General features: G+C 44.5%; 1 protein-coding gene and 1 long non-coding RNA gene across 2 annotated transcripts in view; one reads left to right on the top strand and one right to left on the bottom strand.

The window, feature by feature from the left end:
- Positions 1–339: 339 nt before the first annotated feature.
- Positions 340–19,364, bottom strand: part of LOC133348427 (transmembrane protein 132C-like) — a 160,756-nt gene continuing 141,731 nt past the window's right edge. Inside the window, exons 8-9 of the mRNA XM_061561220.1 lie at positions 14,131–14,322; positions 340–2,428 (exon numbers count right to left, since the gene is read on the bottom strand). Coding sequence (XP_061417204.1) covers positions 1,232–2,428; positions 14,131–14,322 — 1,389 coding nt within the window. The 3' untranslated portion in view covers positions 340–1,231. The remainder of the gene's footprint in view (positions 2,429–14,130; positions 14,323–19,364) is intronic.
- Positions 4,846–17,834, top strand: LOC133348429 (uncharacterized). Its single transcript, XR_009755800.1, has 4 exons — positions 4,846–4,940; positions 8,014–8,104; positions 15,960–16,078; positions 17,446–17,834. It is a non-coding gene; the product is annotated as an uncharacterized LOC133348429 (long non-coding RNA).

Raw genomic sequence — 19,364 nt, 5'->3', positions numbered from 1 at the left:
ATTTTATTTTTTTATTTTTTATTAATTTTAATTTCATTTTTTACCTACGTGACTTTACCGAAAGAACTAAGAATATGATGTTAGAAATTAGCATGTAAATGTAAGATTGGAGAGCGGCCTCCTCGACGAGGGCACGGAAGTGGCTATGTTAATGTTAACAGGAGTCAAGTTGAGTAAAACCGTTGAACAAAAACCGTGCCGACGTCTCCATAAGCAATGGGTGACCAAATCGCCGAGCCACTCCGTTCAAGTTGCGAATGTGACAACCCGAGCCTTGCGTTGCTCTTTCAAGACAGCGAAGGAAAGACTGAGCGGGAGACGGCTTTGTAACTGGACAATGTTTATTCATTAAACAAAAGCCTGTACAGAGAATATCAACTACCATCCGTGGCGTTCACAGATTTACATCACATTGATAACAAACTGTATTTGGCTTCAAAATGACAATCGTGGCAGAATAAAATAGAATAAAAAGAGCAGTAGCTAAAAGCAAGATTAATGGTTTCTAATTGCTCTAGAGTTCTGTATTTACATATTTACAACAAAAGTTTTTTTCTTTATCAAATGCATGCAGTTGACATCAGTGGTTTTTGTTTAAAGTGCTTTTAGTCTCTGTTCAACGTTTACTTTTGTACGCGTGTCATTTCCTGTAACGTGCGATAATAATATTAATGACATTGCCATCCATTTTTCAGGAAGTTTCGCGCACAATTTGTCGCTGGATGTTATTCTGCGTGCTACAATGACACAGGCACAGAACTATCGCACTGAGACACTTGCTAATGCATAACTTTTCCACGACCAATCTTGTTACGCACTTAAAAATGTTGCTGCATACCGCATTTGTTACTTTTTTTTCAGCAGCAATACATTGCGTTAAAAAATCCTTAAAAATTAACAAATTTTATCTTTGTGACAAAATCTTTGATAGAAGAGGTAAGGACTTCCATTTTTCCCTTCCATGACTGCATAAAAGTCTGGAATTTTTTAAATTTTCAACGATTCCTGTTTAGAAAAAAACCTAAAACACAGATATTTTGAACGTACATAATGTCGTGAAATTGTTGTTATTCAATAAATTGTCTGTAGACTTTTATACGTACCATTATTCTTTACAATATCAAGCCAGCAAGTTGTAAAAATAAAATTACATGTTGCAACAAGATGAACACATAGCCTTTGAATTACAAATGTATTACAAGGGCGCACAACGCAATAAGCAATTTATTCTCTACAGTGTGTCGGTTAAACTTTGAATGTAATTTCTTAGATTTTCTGGTTCCCGATAGCCTGTGTCCAAACAGATCCATTCTATTTCACGCTCCTTCGAGGGCGGCAGGGAGCTGTACGCCTCGGCTCCGTGGACTGGACTGTGCACCGTCATGAAGGTGGTGAAAGTCACGCGCTTGCGCTGCGTCGTGGGAGAGCTCACCGCCGGCTCGCCCTTAACGAGCATCTTGTCCGACTGCCTCTCCTGCCTCCGCATCCGCCCCTGCAGCCTGCCTCTGCCCGTGCCGCCGCCGCCGCCACCGCCGCCGCCGCCGCCACCGCCGCTCGTGCTGGCCGTGCTGACCTTGTCCTTGAGAACGCCGCGGCCTCGTCTGCCCTCCCTCACTAAGCAGCTGCCCTGCTTGGGGACGGCGGCACTGCTGTCCTGTGGTTGGACGGCGGTGTCAGCGTTTGGGTTGGTCAGCTCTATCCATTCGTGCGAATGTGTCAGGATCTCGTCCTGGCTTTGGGGAGATTGCTTCCTTTTGTACCTTACGGTGAAAACAATGCAGTTTATTAGAAACACCAGAATGGCAAGGCAGAAGACGCTGAGAAGGACATACATGCCAATCTGAAGATCTGACAGGCCAGGTGTATTTTGGGCCTGTAGCTCCTCATCCACCCGATCAGAATCGGTGGCTGTGGGGATGTCCGTGTCAGCGGATGGTCGGCTTATATCCATGCCTATTGGCACAATCATTATTTGATTCTTATTTGTTCCAGCGGTAGACTTCACGCCGACCCCTGCTTCAGTGGTCGTGCCGAGCCCATTGGGAATAATGTCTTTCAAGGTCAGGGAGCCCTCGTCAATGATGTCGCCGCCTTCCTTGGTGCTTTCGGTGCTCTGCTCGTTGCCGCTGTAGCCACTCTCCTCCGGCCTAGAGAAGCGAACGTGCACATCGGCCACGGCCGCCACCACCGTCGTCCTCCGCCGAGTCTTCTGGCAGGCTTCGCAGATCATGAGCTCCAGGCGGATGAGGCCACCCTCTCCCTGACCCTCGGCCACGATTTGGGGCCAAGCGTCACCCTCTGGCACGGTGACGGACACCACTTTTTGGTCGAGCGAGGAGACGGTGAGGAGATACTCACGTGGGCTGAACACGTCGAGGGGCACCACGGTGTCATCGCTGTACTGCAGCCAAATCATCAGGATGGCCTCCTGAAGACACAGTGAGGGGTGAGGAATATGTGGAGACAGAGAAATAATGAAAGTGATCAATAATATCAAGGATAAAAAGGATTGTGTGTGTGCAAATGAGAGAAAGAAAAGTTCGGAAGAGAAACATTTTTTTGAGTAAGAGTAAATATTTGCAGACTTTTGTCAATCCACTACGAGATGAAGGCCTTCCCATGCCATGCCACTCATGAGAGTATCTTTTTTTAACCATATTTCACCCCACTGGATAATGCAGTCTGGAGTGAAGGTGTGAGCCCAGGACTGGTTCAGGTATAACTCAACACAAATGTTAGTCATGAATTGAACTCGGGTGCTGTGCTATATCACAATTTCTTCCTGGTTTCAAAAACAATCGAACATCTTTTTTTCACATTAAAGTGCATCCTAGTCATGACTGTAGATTTCTGTATTCTAAGTCTGCACCACCAGAATATTAGTTACAATAAAAACGGGTTTCCCTTCACAGGGATTGCTGGTACCTTTATTCTCCATAGCAGTGTGGGAACCTCTGCACTGTTACGTCTGGTTAATTCAGAAGGCTACATGGGTGCTCCTGCTGATAGGAGAGGATTTTTTTTTCATTGGAAAGTATTCTTTCCTGGCCGTTAGGGCTAATTTGCAGATATAACCAGAGTGCACCACTCATTTGCACACGCATGTAGAATATCAAAGCGCTACGGTACAGCTCCCAGGCTATTTGCCAATAGCCTGTTGCGCCACTAATGTAGCCGATCCCTTGGAGTAAATCAGTGACTCTGGATCCAGGTGATGTACTCATTTGCACATCCACGTAGAGGATCAATGGCAGCGGGTGATCAAACCTCCCGACCCTAACGAGGCGACTACCAAAATCTAGTTATGGCCGAGAGCCACATGATGCTGAGCTGATTTCGTGGGGTGGTCACTTGAGGTTGGTCACGTGTGGGATGGTCACAAGGGGGTGGTCACGTCTGGGATGGTGACGTGGGGGGTGGTCACAGGGTGATCACGTGTGGTGGTCACAAATGGGTGGTCACGTGTGGTGGTCATGCACGGAATGTTCACAAGGAGATGGTCATGTGTGGTGGTCACGTGGGGGTGGTCACAAGGGGGTGGTGATGTGTGGTTGTCACAAGGGAGTGGGTGTTCACGCGGTCGGTTCACTCACGCTGTTGGCTGTGGAGGGTTGAAATTAGATAACTATGGGAGCGCCTCAAGATTACTCATGCCTGGCTCTCATTATTGGAGCGAGTGTCTTGGACGACTTATGTTTCCACAGATTTTTCGTATTTCAAAAAAACTTGTTACGTTTGAAAGTTCAAGATTATTCGCCTCTCCATTGAGAACTTGGCCGGGAGCCACACGCAGCTCACGAGCCGCGGTTTGGACATCCCTGACCTATGATATTGCTTCTCGGTTGTTCTTAGTTGTTATTGTAGCGAAATCCTAAACGAGTAAATTATTCAATCTGAACTTAATGTAATATTATTGTAGTACAGCTGGGCTAGGATTGGTGAAATTAACATCACACGCTATTCCTTTTTTTCAAAGATTGTGTTCAATACATCCAATTAAAAATAGTTCACATGTCACATACCCTACACCTCAGCAAATGATTTAGTACTAAAAAAGGTGTAATCTGGTTTTTCAAAAATACAATAGAACTTTGTGCTGCTGTGGTGTTTCCAATGTGCTGCAATATACTATTCAAATAAGTTATTTCCTTTAGAAGCAATCTCAAAGTCTGACCTACCATTTCCCATCACTGTTGACAGCTTTGGTTTATTGCATGCATTATGTGTGAAATTCAAATGAACGAAATAAACTCGGTACCTTTTTCGGATTACGTAAATCCACAGCTAAGGAAACGTGTCACAAGAAAAGTGTTATTTTTCCACTGGGGATTGTATTTATTTTGGTGCTGCTTTTTATGCAGATAATAGCAAAACCATGTTTTTATTCAAATCCTTTACGAATTTCACAATAGTGCATAAAATGTCATCCAAGTTAAAAATGTGTACATTTTACCGTAGGATATAAAAAAATATATACATAAAAAAGGAATAATTAATGTTGTCGGTGCAAGTGAGTCTATACGAAATCACCTCTCGTGCAAGTACATTATCTATATATATAAAATCGTTCATGTCTGTCTGTCTGTGTGTGTGTGTATTTCGGCCCATACGCACTTTCATTGGACGGCGGTTGCCCCTGGCAACGGCTAGCCACGCCTTCGCCGCTTTCATTGGACCTGGCAACGGCTAGCGACGCCGTCGCCAAGGGCTGCAGTTTCATTGGACGGCGGTTGCCCCTGCCAACGGCTAGCCACGCCTTCGCCACTTTCATAAGCTCCGTATTTAATTAAATAATAGCCATTACTCAGTATTGTTCGAGCGCTAGGTGGGGGGGGGGGGGGGACCGGCACCCGTACCCAGCGTCAGCCGGGTGGGAAAATCAGGCGAGGCAGGAGGCTCTGCACGGTGCTAGGCCTCGACACCCACCACGTGAATCTAAGGTAAATTCATAAAAGTTTCACGTCTGTGTGTGTGTGTGTCTGTGCCGTTTTCACATCGGCACTGGGGAGACAAAGGCGGCCGGGCGTGGTGGATCCAAGTCCCGGGCGAAGCCGGGTCATGTCTATGTGTGTATGTGTTTATGTGTATGTCTGTGTGTCTCTATGTATGTGTGTATGTACGTGTGTGTATGTGTTTGTGTGTATGTATGTGTGTTTGTATGTATGTGTGTATGTGTTTCTGTGTATGTATGTGTGTGTATGTATGTGTGTTATGTGTCTGTCTGTGTGTATGCATGTATGTGTGTGTGTATTGTGTATGTGTTTGTGTGTATGTGTGTGTTTGTGTGTATGTGTATGTCTCTGTGTATGTATGTGTGTGTATGTGTTTGTATGTGTGTGTATGTATGTGTGTGTATGTCTTTGTATGTGTTTGTGTGTTTACGCTCGCATTACACAAATGTGTTGCAGGTCTAAGGCGTTCCTCGCGCAGCATTGCCACTTTATTATTTCAGTCGTTTACTGCCGTTAGCACCCTCACAGTCGTGTGTGTCTGCAGCAAGCGCGTGTATGTGTACCTATGGACGCGCGCGCGTGTGTTGTGTAGGGGGAACGGTAGTGTAGTGGTTAGCGTGCTGTCTGTGTCTGTGTGTGTGTGTCTGTGTCTGTGTGTCTGTGTGTGTGTCTGTGTGTGTGCGTGTGTGGTGTGTAGGGGGAGCGGTAGTGTAGTGGTTAGCGTGCTGTCTGTGTGTCTGTGTGTGTGTGTCTGTGTGTGTGTGTCTGTGTGTGAGTGTCTGTGTGTGTGTGTCTGTGTGTGTGTGTCTGTCTGTGTGTCTGTGTGTGTGCGCGTGTGTTGTGTAGGGGGAACGGTAGTGTAGTGCTTAGCGTGCTGCCTGTGTGTGTGTCTGTGTGTATGTGTCTGTGTGTGTGTGTCTGTGTGTGTGTCTGTGTGTGTGTGTGTGGTGTGTGGGGAGCGGTAGTGTAGTGGTTAGCGTGCTGTCTGTGTGTGTGTGTCTGTGTGTGTGTCTGTGTGTGTGTCTGTGTGTGTGTCTGTGTGTGTGTGTCTGTCTGTGTGTCTGTGTGTGTGTGTCTGTGTGTGTGTCTGTGTGTGTGCGCGTGTGTTGTGTAGGGGGAACGGTAGTGTAGTGCTTAGCGTGCTGCCTGTGTCTGTGTGTGTGTGTCTGTGTGTGTGTGTCTGTGTGTGTGTCTGTGTGTGTGCGTGTGTGGTGTGTAGGGGGAACGGTAGTGTAGTGCTTAGCGTGCTGCCTGTGTGTGTGTCTGTGTGTGTGTGTCTGTGTGTGTGTGTCTGTGTGTGTGTCTGTGTGTGTCTGTGTGTGTGTGTGGTGTGTGGGGAGCGGTAGTGTAGTGGTTAGCGTGCTGTCTGTGTGTCTGTGTGTGTGTGTCTGTCTGTGTGTGTGTGTCTGTGTGTGTGTCTGTGTGTGTGCGTGTGTGGTGTGTGGGGAGCGGTAGTGTAGTGGTTAGCGTGCTGTCTGTGTGTCTGTGTGTCTGTCTGTATCTGTCTGTGTGTGTCTGCGTGTGTCTGTGTGTGTGTCTGTGCGTCTGTGTGTGTGAGGAGCGGTGGGTGTAGTGGTTAACGCTACGCTGCGCTACCAACCCGGCGAACCGAGTTCGATTCCCGCTCATGGCCACCACCGGTCAAGATTATTTGAACCTCCCATAGGTCGACTCAGCCTCAAACGAGTAACTGGTGTGGCGTATTAACATCGCCACTGGGGAGACAAAGGCGGCCGGCCGTGGTGGATACAAGTCCCGGGCGAAGCCGGGTAGTACAGCTAGTTATTATTTAAAATACTGTTGTGTGCATTGCACTGGATGCAGTTACACATCGATACATCATTGTCTTACTTAGTGCCACTGTGGAAAAGGCAATAACACTGGCTGTTAAAATCATTGTTGTCACATAAAGGTTAACACTTTCTTGAAAAAAAAAGTTTAACACACCTCAATTACTTTTTAATACCGCGTATAAAAGTTTAAAGCCAAGCATGCCAGCTGTATGGTCAACGTCAGCATGGGGGAATAATGAAATTACTTTGATGCATACTTAATAGTTTATTGTAAATATAACTTCACGGACAGTTCATGAAACTCATTGTAAAGACGAACTGCAGTCGACTTATTCGATTGACTGGCTGCACAATACAATGATTTTATTAACGCAGCATTAGTGTTTTATTAAAAATAAACTTGTCTTTATATAACTTGTAAATGTAATCAAACAAACATATTATTTTCTCTGGCGTATAGAAGCGCAACTTAAATGAAATCAGACTACAGTAAAAACTCCTTTAATGTGGCGCGTCCCTCTCGCCCGCAAATCTAACAAATTTTGTCGTGCCATCCCACGGTCCACCAGAGCCCCCTGGAAATTCGTACGACAAAAAAAAAAACTCCCCTTCCTTCAAAACGATTTGCTGAAAATCACGGGAGAGGCGCTGTACCTCTGATATGGGACGATCTACGAATGGTCATTGACGTGGATTTAGGGGAATTCACTGCCCTTACATTTTAGTTTGGAGGGGCTATTGCCACGTGTAAAGTCAGTAGGAGAAATGGTACGTGCCAAACCGACTTGGCGGCCTTGTTAGTTTTACCCACAGGAACGACAACTGCATGCAGCTGCAATTTCATGTAAAAAGTGCGTGCACTGCCCTCTCCAGAGATAAGCTCTGCCACCAAATAGGCCTCCTGCCGCAGTCTTCATCCTGAATGAACGATTGGCGCTCAATGGGCCTTCTGCCGTTTTGCGGCAATGGAGGGGGAGAGTTGTGGTCCAGTATTTAAATACGTAATTTGCTGCTGTTGCTACAGAAGCTGGAGAAGTAGAGTGCGGGGAACGGTAGTGCGGCGGTTAGCGCGCTGCGCCATGAATCCGGCGGCCCGAGCTTGATTCCCGCTCACAGACACCAACAACGGTGACGATTACCTGAACCTGTCTTTGACCTCCTCTAGGTCGACTCGGCCTCAAATGAGTATCTGGTGTGGTGTGTAAACATCGCCACTGGGGCGTTGTGCTGGCCACCCACCCCCTCGCGTGCTGTGTCGGCCTTCCTAGGTGCTCGCTGACAGCACCTGCCCCAACAGTCTGTGAAGGCTATACGGGGGATATTTTGTCTTTGGTGCAAGGGAGTGCCGTGTGTCAAACAGTAAGTATCAAACTCAACCCAGCTGGCTGATTAATATGTGCGTGTGTCTGCTCGTGCCACGAGGCAGTCACGTCACGTTCAAGCCACCACCACCCACATGCTGAGTAAGATTTCAAGACGAATTTGTGCTTTATCGTAACTTTTAATGAAACGCCAAATAAGGAATGTTCCATTAATTTATTGAGCATTCTTAGCTTTTGGTGGCATCGCCTAAGACGTGAGAAGCCACGAGCAGAGCATGTCAATGATCAAGGCATCTGAGGAATTCACCGATTTCATTACAGCAGACAGATATATGGCTTTAAAGATTTCTAGTGGCACAATGCACACCGATTGTATTTATTTCAATGGTTGGGGATATGGTCTAACACTTATCTGTGTTGAAACCAGATCTTGTCTTTCCTATACAAGATTAGCATAGAGCTTTACCACCTTGCAAGGCTAATGCATGCGGATTGACTGCAGGATGCCATATCCTGCCATTCTCGGTGTGTGACCAATATAGCGAGTTCGAGTTGTCGATTTTTTTTTAAACCTATTCATGTATTTTTAGGAAACCTCTACGCTTTGCCCAATTTCAGGTGTATTCGAGTCTGGCTTCGAGAAGTTGTACTATATTGCTCAGTCGTAGGCAAACAACACGTGTCTCTGTGCCTCAAAAAAATACTCTGGAGACAGACGGAAAACTGAAGGTAAACGTGGCCTTGGATAAAAACAAAATGGGGACTTTAAACTCGGTGATGTTCTTGGTTTAAGCAATGCAATTCAAACGCGTCTGTTTATGTCTAAGGGACAACACTGCATCGCAAATAGTAAAACATGTGCGTGCTTAATGAGCAATATCCAACCATCACATATCTCCCCTGACCAATTATCCACCCAGATCCAGTGCAGTCTTTGTACATTTTTAAAAAGATCTTTACAAATTCGACCCTTTTCACAACCAATAATGTATTCTGAATGTCGTGTACATTTGCTTGCTTCTTAAAACACAGAAGTGTGTGTCTTCGCGCATAAAGCACTATGTGTCTTATTTTTGTCCAGTAGCCTATGTGTGTATGGCGTAATCGTAATCTTCCATAGATGCTCACTTATCCGACTTTTTCACATATCCGCCGAAACCTCTGTGCCCGACGTTGTACCGCACCGTACTACGAAGTGTAGGAGTTCTGGGGATCGGGGTAGATATATTGCCTGCGACATCATTACGATTACACGTGAAATCACCCACTCCATCGCGAACACTGACGATTTCACCGTATAGAGAGTACGACTCGCTTTGGAATGCTTCTAACAGTGACAGAATAGAAGCCATCCACCGTGCCAGACCCCTTTCTCTGGGAGGGTCAATAAGGCAGTGTTTTGTGGTGAATTCTTACGGCACCCTTTCCATGATGAATATATGTGCCAGAAATGCCTCGTTTTGTAGCGTGAAATGGATCGCCATGCCCAACCGAGAGCGGCCACGCCCCTGATTTCCGAGTGCCGCGATTCCGCAAATTGAAACTCCCATCACGGATCGTGAAATGTATTCTTCGATTTAGCATCTCCCCGCTCTGGTTCCCGCACGAACGACTCCCACTTAGACCCATTTCACCGTGGGAACCGGGACAAAATGGGAAACGCAAAAGGCACTTGGAATTACAAATAATGATTAATCATTTATATAAAATGATTAACATGAACGCGAATTAAGTTATGCAATTATGAACATCAAAATATACAACTGCTACTTGTGGAAATAAAGGCTGACATTGTGTGAATATTGCACGGGTGAAAACAATCTGTTCATGAAGTGAGGCTTAGGTCGATGTCTCCTCACTATTAATCTACTTGTAGATTTGTTTTTAAGGTTTTTCTCGTTTTGTTTTACCCTGTGTCATTTTTTACAAGTTCCAATTATATTCATGAATTCATTATGTTCAGTATTTCCATTTTCAAAGCTTGTAAACATTTCGGCAAATTGACTATGAAGACTCAAAGCCAGGAGCTCTCGGCCAGTTATTTTGTGAATGTAAAATAAAACAAATTGAACAAAAGAGTTGACACATAGGTGATTTTGCATTCACATCACACTTTCAATGGTCAAATCGCGCACTTCAAATGTCATACACTTGTTCCAGATAGAGATGTATAACTATACTGTGAATCTGAATGAAGCACTTACAAGATGGTATGTGATTATCTAAAATATAATGGTAAGGTATGTAATGAAAATGAAAACAAGCTGGATTTGTATTTTATTTAATACGTGTGCTTTCGCGACCAATATTATCCATAAGAGATGTTTTTCGGTTAGATTGCGTAACTATAAATGCGTCGTATTGGCGGGTTTAACCACACGTATATATTTATGCGATCAAACCCGCCCCCCAAAAAAACCTCATGGATTTTTTTAGCCAGGCAATAGTAGTGCACGCCTGTAGCGCACGCCTGTAGCGCATGCCTGTAGCACATGCCTGTAGCGCACGCCTGTAGCACATGCCTGTAGCACACGCCTGTAGCACACGCCTGTAGCGCATGCCTGTAGCACATGCCTGTAGCGCACGCCTGTAGCACATGCCTGTAGCGCACGCCTGTAGCACACGCCTGTAGCGCACGCCTGTAGCACACGCCTGTAGCGCACGCCTGTAGCGCACGCCTGTAGCGCACGCCTGTAGCACATGCCTGTAGCGCATGCCTGTAGCGCACGCCTGTAGCGCACGCCTGTAGCACATGCCTGTAGCACACGCCTGTAGTGCATGCCTGTAGCGCATGCCTGTAATCCAGCACTGTGGAGGCAGCAGCCAGGGTTGGCGGATCACGCAAACGTCTTGAAATTCCCTTCCCATGGGTGTCGAGGAGGTGCCGTAGCCTGGCTCACCAAGTGAATGCGGTGCAGCAAATGTGGATTTTGTTTTCCAGACCTCAATTTGCGATGGCATTGAATTAGGTCAATGAAGCGTCAAAACAAGCAGCTTCCAGTGGGAATAGATTGCTCCTGAATTGACAGTTCTTGATTTTTTTACAAAGACATTTTTCCCGTTCAAAGGGTCCCTTCCATTATGTATAAAAAAACAAAGCATGTTCACATGGCTGGAATAAAGATAATAGGTTGTAAAAAAATCCTTTCGGATCACACTAAGGTCATGAGAGGCAAGGGTTGACTGATGAGATATTCAAATGGAAATAATAATGAAATCTTGTCATGCTTTTATATTACTGTGGCTGGAATAAAATAAGAGCAGATGTAAACATGAGCTGTAAGAAAAGCCTGTGTTCAAGAAACCAGAGCATTGGGAGTACAAGAAAAGCACACAGTTTGCACATTCAATTTTAAATACACTTTAAATAAAGCAACACATCGTAAGTGCTTATCATAAGCTTAATAATTGTACAATAAAGGTTAAAGCCCGAAATGTCTATCATTAAAAAACTCCAAGCACTTACAATACAATCAGAGGAAACTTAGCATGGCTCAGAACATCTGGAAAGCGAGAAATAGGGACGTATGATAATAATAATAATACTAAATGGATTAAACAGCGAGGTCAGATAAATCAATAGAAATTAATGTGTGGTGTTGAGACTTCTATTAAAAAAATTACATTTGAAGAGTGTTTTTGTTTTTCACGTTGTGTGGGGAGCCGGAAATGCAATCTGTAGAGGTTGATGGTGTGGCCTCCGCGCTGTATTCCTTCCCATTGTAACCGATGAACTGGTGCAACACGCCGCAGAATCACCTGCAACGGAGCGCGGGCGCGAGTGGCGTCAAATATGATGGCATTCTAATTGCGGCGCTTCGTGTGCAAGTAAAGCGGTGGATTTACAAAACGCGTGAAAATGTTGTTGCATTCAACCAGGTGTTTTTAATACGTAGTAGGATTGCCGATGACAATAATTATTATTGTTATCATCATTTGTTAACATAAATAAAATAACCCTGTGCCCTGACATGTGGACCACCCTGTAATATATATTTATTTATTTATTTTAAGGCCATGGTATTATTGATGAATGTGTTGAGTTTCTATTCTGTTCATTGTGCTTGCGCAACGCGGGCAACGCAGCAGCATCACAAAATAATGTAAAGCCTTATTTGATAAGCATCATGTAAAACCACTTTTAACAGTAGTTATCAACCATGATGATGGTTTGGAAAGCCGAATCGAGTTCACAAGAAGTCACAAACACCTCATGCAAGTCCCGATGCAGAAGATCCACAGCTTCGATATGCAAAGCTTATGGGCCATAACCCTAAACCTCATCCACATACAACAACCGCCATTCGCCACTAAGAGGCGGTGACGTCACCACGACACTTGTGCCAGGCTGTGTGCACTTTGTGAAGTGTCGAACGCTCGCTGGCAGGAGGTCTCGGAACAGACCCAGGTAGCCATTGGTTGACTGACTGAGATGACCGGCAGATTCACAATGCTGGCAAGAATGCGGATACTTCATGCAAAGAGTGGAAAATTAAAACTCCCCAACAGTGTGCGACTCTGGTCACCCAGAAGACACCATGGGGAACATCACGAATCGTCGCGCGATTCACAAATACGGAGGAGGCATCGTCACAGCAATGCACCACTCCACTGCCCCTGATGCAAATTATCTGGCACGAGTACCTGAATGTGAAATCAAAGTTGTTGCTGTATCTTCTTGGTTCTTTCGGTAAAGTCACTTAGAATTGAAATAATAAAATAATGAAAATAAAACATAATAAAATAATTCTCACGACGTTTCGGTCACAAAGCAAGTAGCCGTCCTCAGGTGGAGAACAGGACGGCTACTTGCTTTGTGGCCGAAACGTCGTGAGAATTATTTTATTATGTTTTATTTTCATTATTTTATTATTTCAATTCTACGTGACTTTACCGAAAGAACCAAGAAGATGAATCCCTGCAGTCACGAAGGCTTTAAATCGAAATTGTTGCTGTATACCAACGTCAGCCATACAAAGAAGAAGAGTGGCAATACAGCACGGGACACAGAAGTCGGCATTAATGAATATTTGCCACCACCAATTCTGCTCCGGCCCATGGACTACTAAGAGGGAAGGGCGGTTGTCTGGGGGAAGGTAGAAAGACGGAATGGAAGAAAGAGTAAAGTCGCTAATGCTGCTGCCTGCTTCATGGGCACATAAAAATTGATTTGTCACTAAAACATTTTTGTTAGCTAACCAGTCCCTGTGGGAATATTGACTTTTAAGTGGCTGCATATTGCAACTGAGGCGTTGAGAGCGCACAATGCACAGCGAAGAAGAGGGAGGTAGTGCTGCGTTGTGCTCGTTATAAAAAAAGAGACCAAAAGTTTCCAAGAGTAGAGAATTAAATAATTATAACCAAATGCATATCGCTAACAATGCACTAGTAATTATGTACGGCCAATATAAACATTTGAAGCTCACGTAAAAAAAAGTTATGATTTTCATACTAGGTTGGTGTGTAACTTTTGCGTAAATACAATCTTAATGTTTTTAGATGCCTCTCCTGTGCACATATTAGCAACGGTATTTGCAACAGTTCTTTATTACCCAACTGAAAATACATTTTCGAGATATGTTGAGTTCATATATATGTGTATATATTAAGACCGAATAGGAAAGGTGATAAAGAGTCACGACTCAATACGCCAAGGCGGAACGCTGCACGGCGTTAGAGTAACACAACGCTTGCGACTCGCCATTCAGGAGGTCGTCGGTTCGATTCGATCTCCCGGCACGGCAGCTGAAACAATGGTGCATGTCTCTTAACTCCATCCCCTCCCACCGCCCGCCCGCCCGCCCGCCCGCCCGCCTCTGTCCACCACAATTAGTGTTTTGTGTGGTGGGGTCAAGTGTGGGTACTTGTACCTCTTCCAGGCCATATGCTTAGCATAGAAGAGTCAGGCCAAAGAACCCCCAAAGTGGCTCTCCAGAGCTCCCCCCAGTTGGAGGACCTTTCACCCGCAGTGGTATTAGGAAGCAATTGAAGGGCTGCACATTTTTACAATTCGCGCTGGAGTGAAATAACGTTAAGTGCGATGCGCGCCACTGCGGTTCCTACCTGCTTGCTGGCCGTGAAGATGCTGAGCCCCGTGGTGCGGGCGAAGATGACGCTCGGCTCGCTGCTGCTGGGCCGCAGCGACAGGGAGAGGCCCGAGAGCAGCGTCACGTGCAGCCCGCTCACGGAGACCTTCTCCTCGCTCACCGTCACCGCGCGCTCCCCCAGGATCGAGTCTGACAGCGGGGACAGCACCTGGGGGCAAATTGACATTAGCCTCTTTAATTCTGTTACACGTCATTGGGCTGTCACTCTGTGCTCGATGTGCGGTGGGCTCACTGCAAGAAGCGTTCGGTCTAATTCCTTGACACCGGAACGTCTTGCACACCAGTTCTCAGGAACACTGTGCATCGCATTATATTTTACACTTTACCTTACAGAATATAGATGAAGTAGCACATATCTAGGTGCTCCGACGTGTTTTTCAAGGTGTTTTTCATGATATCTCGTGTTTGGCTCCAGATGCTGGGAGCTTCCTTTAGGAAGTGGATCCAGTTGTCTAACGGAGCTTCCGGTAATTGGGAGTGAAACGTTTGACATTGCGCAGAACGATGCGTGGCACAAACACATCGAAGCGCTATTTAACACAACCGCAGTGGTATTACCACGTGTCTCCTGTGTCACATCTCTGGGATGTTGAGAAAGCAAATGTGTTGGGTTAATACATTGCCGTATGGAAAATTCTTATGAAGGCTATTTATTTGGTTTAATGGTCGAAAGGCAAATATGTGGGATCACAATAAATTGGACAGTATAATGTTAGAAACTCAATTTTGCAACGTTGGCGATTCGCTGCAATTGTTTTGCCAACACAGATTTATTTAAGTAGCATTTTGCAATTGTTCTGGTAATCACAATGGATTTTAGTTCATAGCCAATAATAAACTATAATTGCATTTTAAATTGTATAAATTATAATACTACAGGTTTGTGCTAAAGTTCACAAAACATTGCAGATGCCCCATACACTATCCACTTAAATATATACATGTATAAATAATACAAAAACAATTCAAATGTTGAGATTTCCAGTTCTATCTTTGGTCAAGAATGTGTACATTTTCCTTCCTGTCTCACATTTCTCCATGTATTCAACAACAAACGAATATCCGATTTAGTTCATTTATTGATGGCTTGCTTGTGGCAGTGTCTAACCAGTGTAAGGCCAATCGGATGATGCAGCATAACTATCAAAGCTGACCTTTAGGAGTTTCATTGTATAAAAAAGAAAGAAAAAATAACCCTGATGCTTTTTTTTTACCTTTAAAAATAGTCAATGGATGATATTTAGCACGGCTGTAAAAGTACGGCTACCATAAACACGGGCACCATCTGCAAATGCGGTTTGAGGTTGAACTATCATAGACCTCGCTGAATATATATTGGTTCGCAATTCGTCTTTTTGTTAGCTAAGAGGTAAAAATGTCTTTGAAATGTAAATATTTTTTCAAAAATCTGAAGCCAGCGATGTTGTTCTCCGTCCGCACGCAAGGAAAACAAAAAGAACGCCGAGCCAACCACCGCTGGTCTCCATTCAAAACGCAACGTCGCCCCTTCTCCCCGCTGTTTACACAAAGCGAGCACGTGCCAACATAATTTGCTCCAGAAGCGATGAATCAGTGCATGAATCTTTGCATAAATTTACAGCTCAAAAAAGAATAACGACTTGATTACAAAAAACAACGGCGTGCGTGTATATATATTTAATTTTTGATATTGCTCAGGCCTTTTTACGTCTCTGGGTTTGCAGGAGAGATAAGAGCCGGTGATGCATCTCCCAGCTATCAGGCTGACCCCCCCCACACACACCCCACCCCCCCCTGTGCTATCAGGAAATCTTCAAAAGTCATATAGCACTGCTGCTGCATGAGAGAGCGACGTGACTAGCGTCCTGATGACCGCCGTGGCTGCTGCTGCTGTCGTCGTCGTATCATGAGGGTTGAATACAAAGGTACTCAATGGGGGGGGGGGGGGGGGGGGGGGGGGGGCGCTTGCCAATGCAGTGCGATTAGTGGTGTTGCTTAGCCTCAAGGTTTGGCATTTGTGGTATGCATAAATAACAGTGCTCTATACATTATATATGTGTAGCATTTTGCGTTGTAAAAAAAAAGGATATTTGAAGAAAAAAATAGTTTATATATTTTTGCATTGGCTCTTAAGTCTCTTAAATATTAAAATGTTAACTCTAGAAGAAAAAATGCACGTATTGCTCCGAGAAGTAACCCGTCGGTAAAAAAATGTTTTGCAAAAAACAACAAAAGCTCTTGGTTATATAACACGGATAACTTTTGAGGTGTGCCCAAACCTGCTCCTGCGTATCACCTTAGTAGACTTGCCAATTTTGGCAAAATCAATGAACCTTTGAAAATAAAAGTCTAATTCATACAGCGACGGTAAATTGATACCGCGTGCTGACCTTTTTGTTGTCAAAAAGTAGCATGGTTGGCTACGTACGTTGCGAAAGAAGTTAAACATAAATACATGCAACATTCTGCAGTGACAAGCAACGTTTGTAGGCAGAATGGAGGCACTACTGCTGAAGTGGACTTGTTTCTTGCTCTGGAAAACTTATTTCAAGATACATATTTCACGTTGAATCAACCCGAATTCCCATAGCCTGGAGTTGAACCTAGACAACTGAGAAGGCAACTCAGTGATTGCCAGCCACTTCAACATTCCTAAGTGACATAGGTGCTGTCTTAGGCAGCATGCCACGTGACCTTGTGTCAACCAATCACTGAGCTGCAGGTCGCTGCTCAATTGTCAAGAGTTGCTCCTAACATGTGCAATTGGGATCAGCCTTTGACTAAAAACATATTTAAAGAAGGTAATATATACTGTATTATGAAACACATTATTTGGTGATGATGTGTTGGCAGTGGTACACACGCACACTATAACAAAAGATGCAACACATTGAACACTCGTTAAGAACATCGTCCTCAGAGAAGGCAGTGTTGGTGACAGGTATTGAGGGTGTTGACTTTTTAAAATGAGATCACAAATATATCACATCATACATTTGGGTAGTTTTTCATTTTAGCTTCTCGTTCAATTTTACAATGCATGTCGCATAACCCGATGCTACAATTTTGTGGGAGAAAAGGGTAAAGACTCCAAACATTGGGCACGATGTTTAACACGTGAAGACCTTCTTCGGCTGTCCATCGCACACGATGATGACAGCGCAGAACAGCGGAAGCATCGGCCGCCACTGGTGGGCAAGGGTTTCTCGTCTGCTGCAGGGGATTGTGTTGTGGCGTTGCCGGTGTTGATGCTGGTGGGGCTTTTTCCCCCCCCCCCGATTGTTTTCTTCAGGTGAAGACCACAGACTCAGTGTGCACAGAAGGGAGAGATTGTTCTCACGGAAGGAAGATATTGTTCTCGAATAACTTACGTTGAGGCTCTATAAACCGAGGCACGTTGTGAGCAATGCAGACAAACCACTGCACTACGCCCCCACCGTCTATGCTCCCCGCCTACACTTACCCGCATTGACCAGTGTGGTGAAGTATGGTCAAATAACTCCCAATTTCTGTTCTTAGGTTTTTTCGGTAAAGTCACGTAGGTAAAACATTAAAATTAATAAAAGTAAAATAAAATAAATATCACGACGTTTCGGAGGCAACACAAGCTTCCGTCTTCAGGTGGAACCAGGTGGAACCGTCACAGCCACGACAGCTGTATCAAAAAAATGAGAGATTGCAGGAGCTACCACTCCAATTTCTGCACGGCGTGGGGAGGCCCTCATCCAGCAGTGGATTGACAAATGGGTTGTACATGCATTAGAACTGCTGTACATTGCAAGGCATCTTCACTTATGGAGGTGAAATGTAAATTTTAACAAACCTCCCCCCCCCCACGATTAAGCTTAAACCCCCACTGTGAAATCTTGAATATACATTTCGTTCTTAGCATGATGAAGAATTTGGATGGGCCATGACGACCCGCCCAGCACGTGGTCACGTGATTCCTGGGTCATTCCAGTTAACGACTCATGCTCTACATCAACAATACCTCATAGGCGAGCGGGTGACAAGAAGTCATTGAAAATGGATGGCTGCACTGGTAGACAATTGGGGCTCGCGGCAGAATGAGTGTCGCCATGAGGAGGATAAGTTTCTTTGTGAGAGCATCAAGACGCAACGTAGATGCATCCACGCAATTAACGGGCACAAAACGATTTGACACCTCTTCAATCAAATGTGCTATTGGATTGATAACTCATGGAATGAAAGGGCAGGAGGGACACAATATATGATTTCTAACAATACACACTTCAATGCTGTGGACTTTTTTTTCCTTTCATAATTTTGCTTTTGCAAACAGTCGCAGAAATGTCTTCCTAAGATGGAGCATAAAGTAAGCGATGATTTACTGTTTAAAGCCCTGAGCCAGGAGGGGGACATTCCACATTCTAATGGAGGGGACAAGTCTGTTTACATAGGACAACCAATGTTCAATCCCCACAGAGTCGTAGCAATTTTATCGACCCCGTAGGTGTGATGGGCTGTCGATCTCCAACCAAGATTTGAACTCGCAACCTTCCGACTGCAAGCCGATCACTCGACTGCTGAGCCACATGGCCTTTAAAAAAAAGTTTAAATAATTAAGTACCGTATAAAAAATATATACGTAACGATTTACTGTGTTTATTTGTGCGTTTTTTGCACAAATATAAATACACAAGCGTAACAAAGTACTGCTTTCTTTTAAATTCAGTTGCTTGGTAAACAGGCACTCCAACTCGCATCACATTGTATACGTGGCTACACATGAAGACGGTTCCTATGGAAATTACTCACCTGAACATTTCGGAGAAGTGAGAGTCATTATGCAATCATTTAAGCAATTGTGTTGCAAAATATTTTGGATTTTTTTGGTAAATAACTAGCCAAACGTGTTTTTGCAGTAAATGACTGTCGCCATCTCTTTGGTATACTGGTTATAATGTTCTGAAACAAACAATTACACGGTAGCGGCTAAGATATATATGTATAAGAAACCCATAGCAATAAATTGCACGTCAAAATTGCAAACTGAAATCAAAATGCAGCCCAACTGCTTTCCACCTAAACATTGCATCAATGCATTTCAAACCCACTGTTTATATGTTCCCAATAATTACCCCACAAAATTATCTACACCAAATCGGCACGTCACAACAGGTCACATAAGGTTGGGTTAAGACATCTGCTAAGCATGGAAGAGCAGACCACATTCTCTCAAGAGGAGCT

Source organism: Lethenteron reissneri, chromosome 27, assembly GCF_015708825.2.
Source record: "Lethenteron reissneri isolate LAM-NWPU_2019-01 chromosome 27, ASM1570882v1, whole genome shotgun sequence".
Classification (NCBI taxonomy): Eukaryota; Metazoa; Chordata; class Hyperoartia; order Petromyzontiformes; family Petromyzontidae; genus Lethenteron; species Lethenteron reissneri.
The sequence above is the reverse complement of the archived record's forward strand: the minus strand, read 5'-3'. Positions and strand labels throughout refer to the sequence as shown.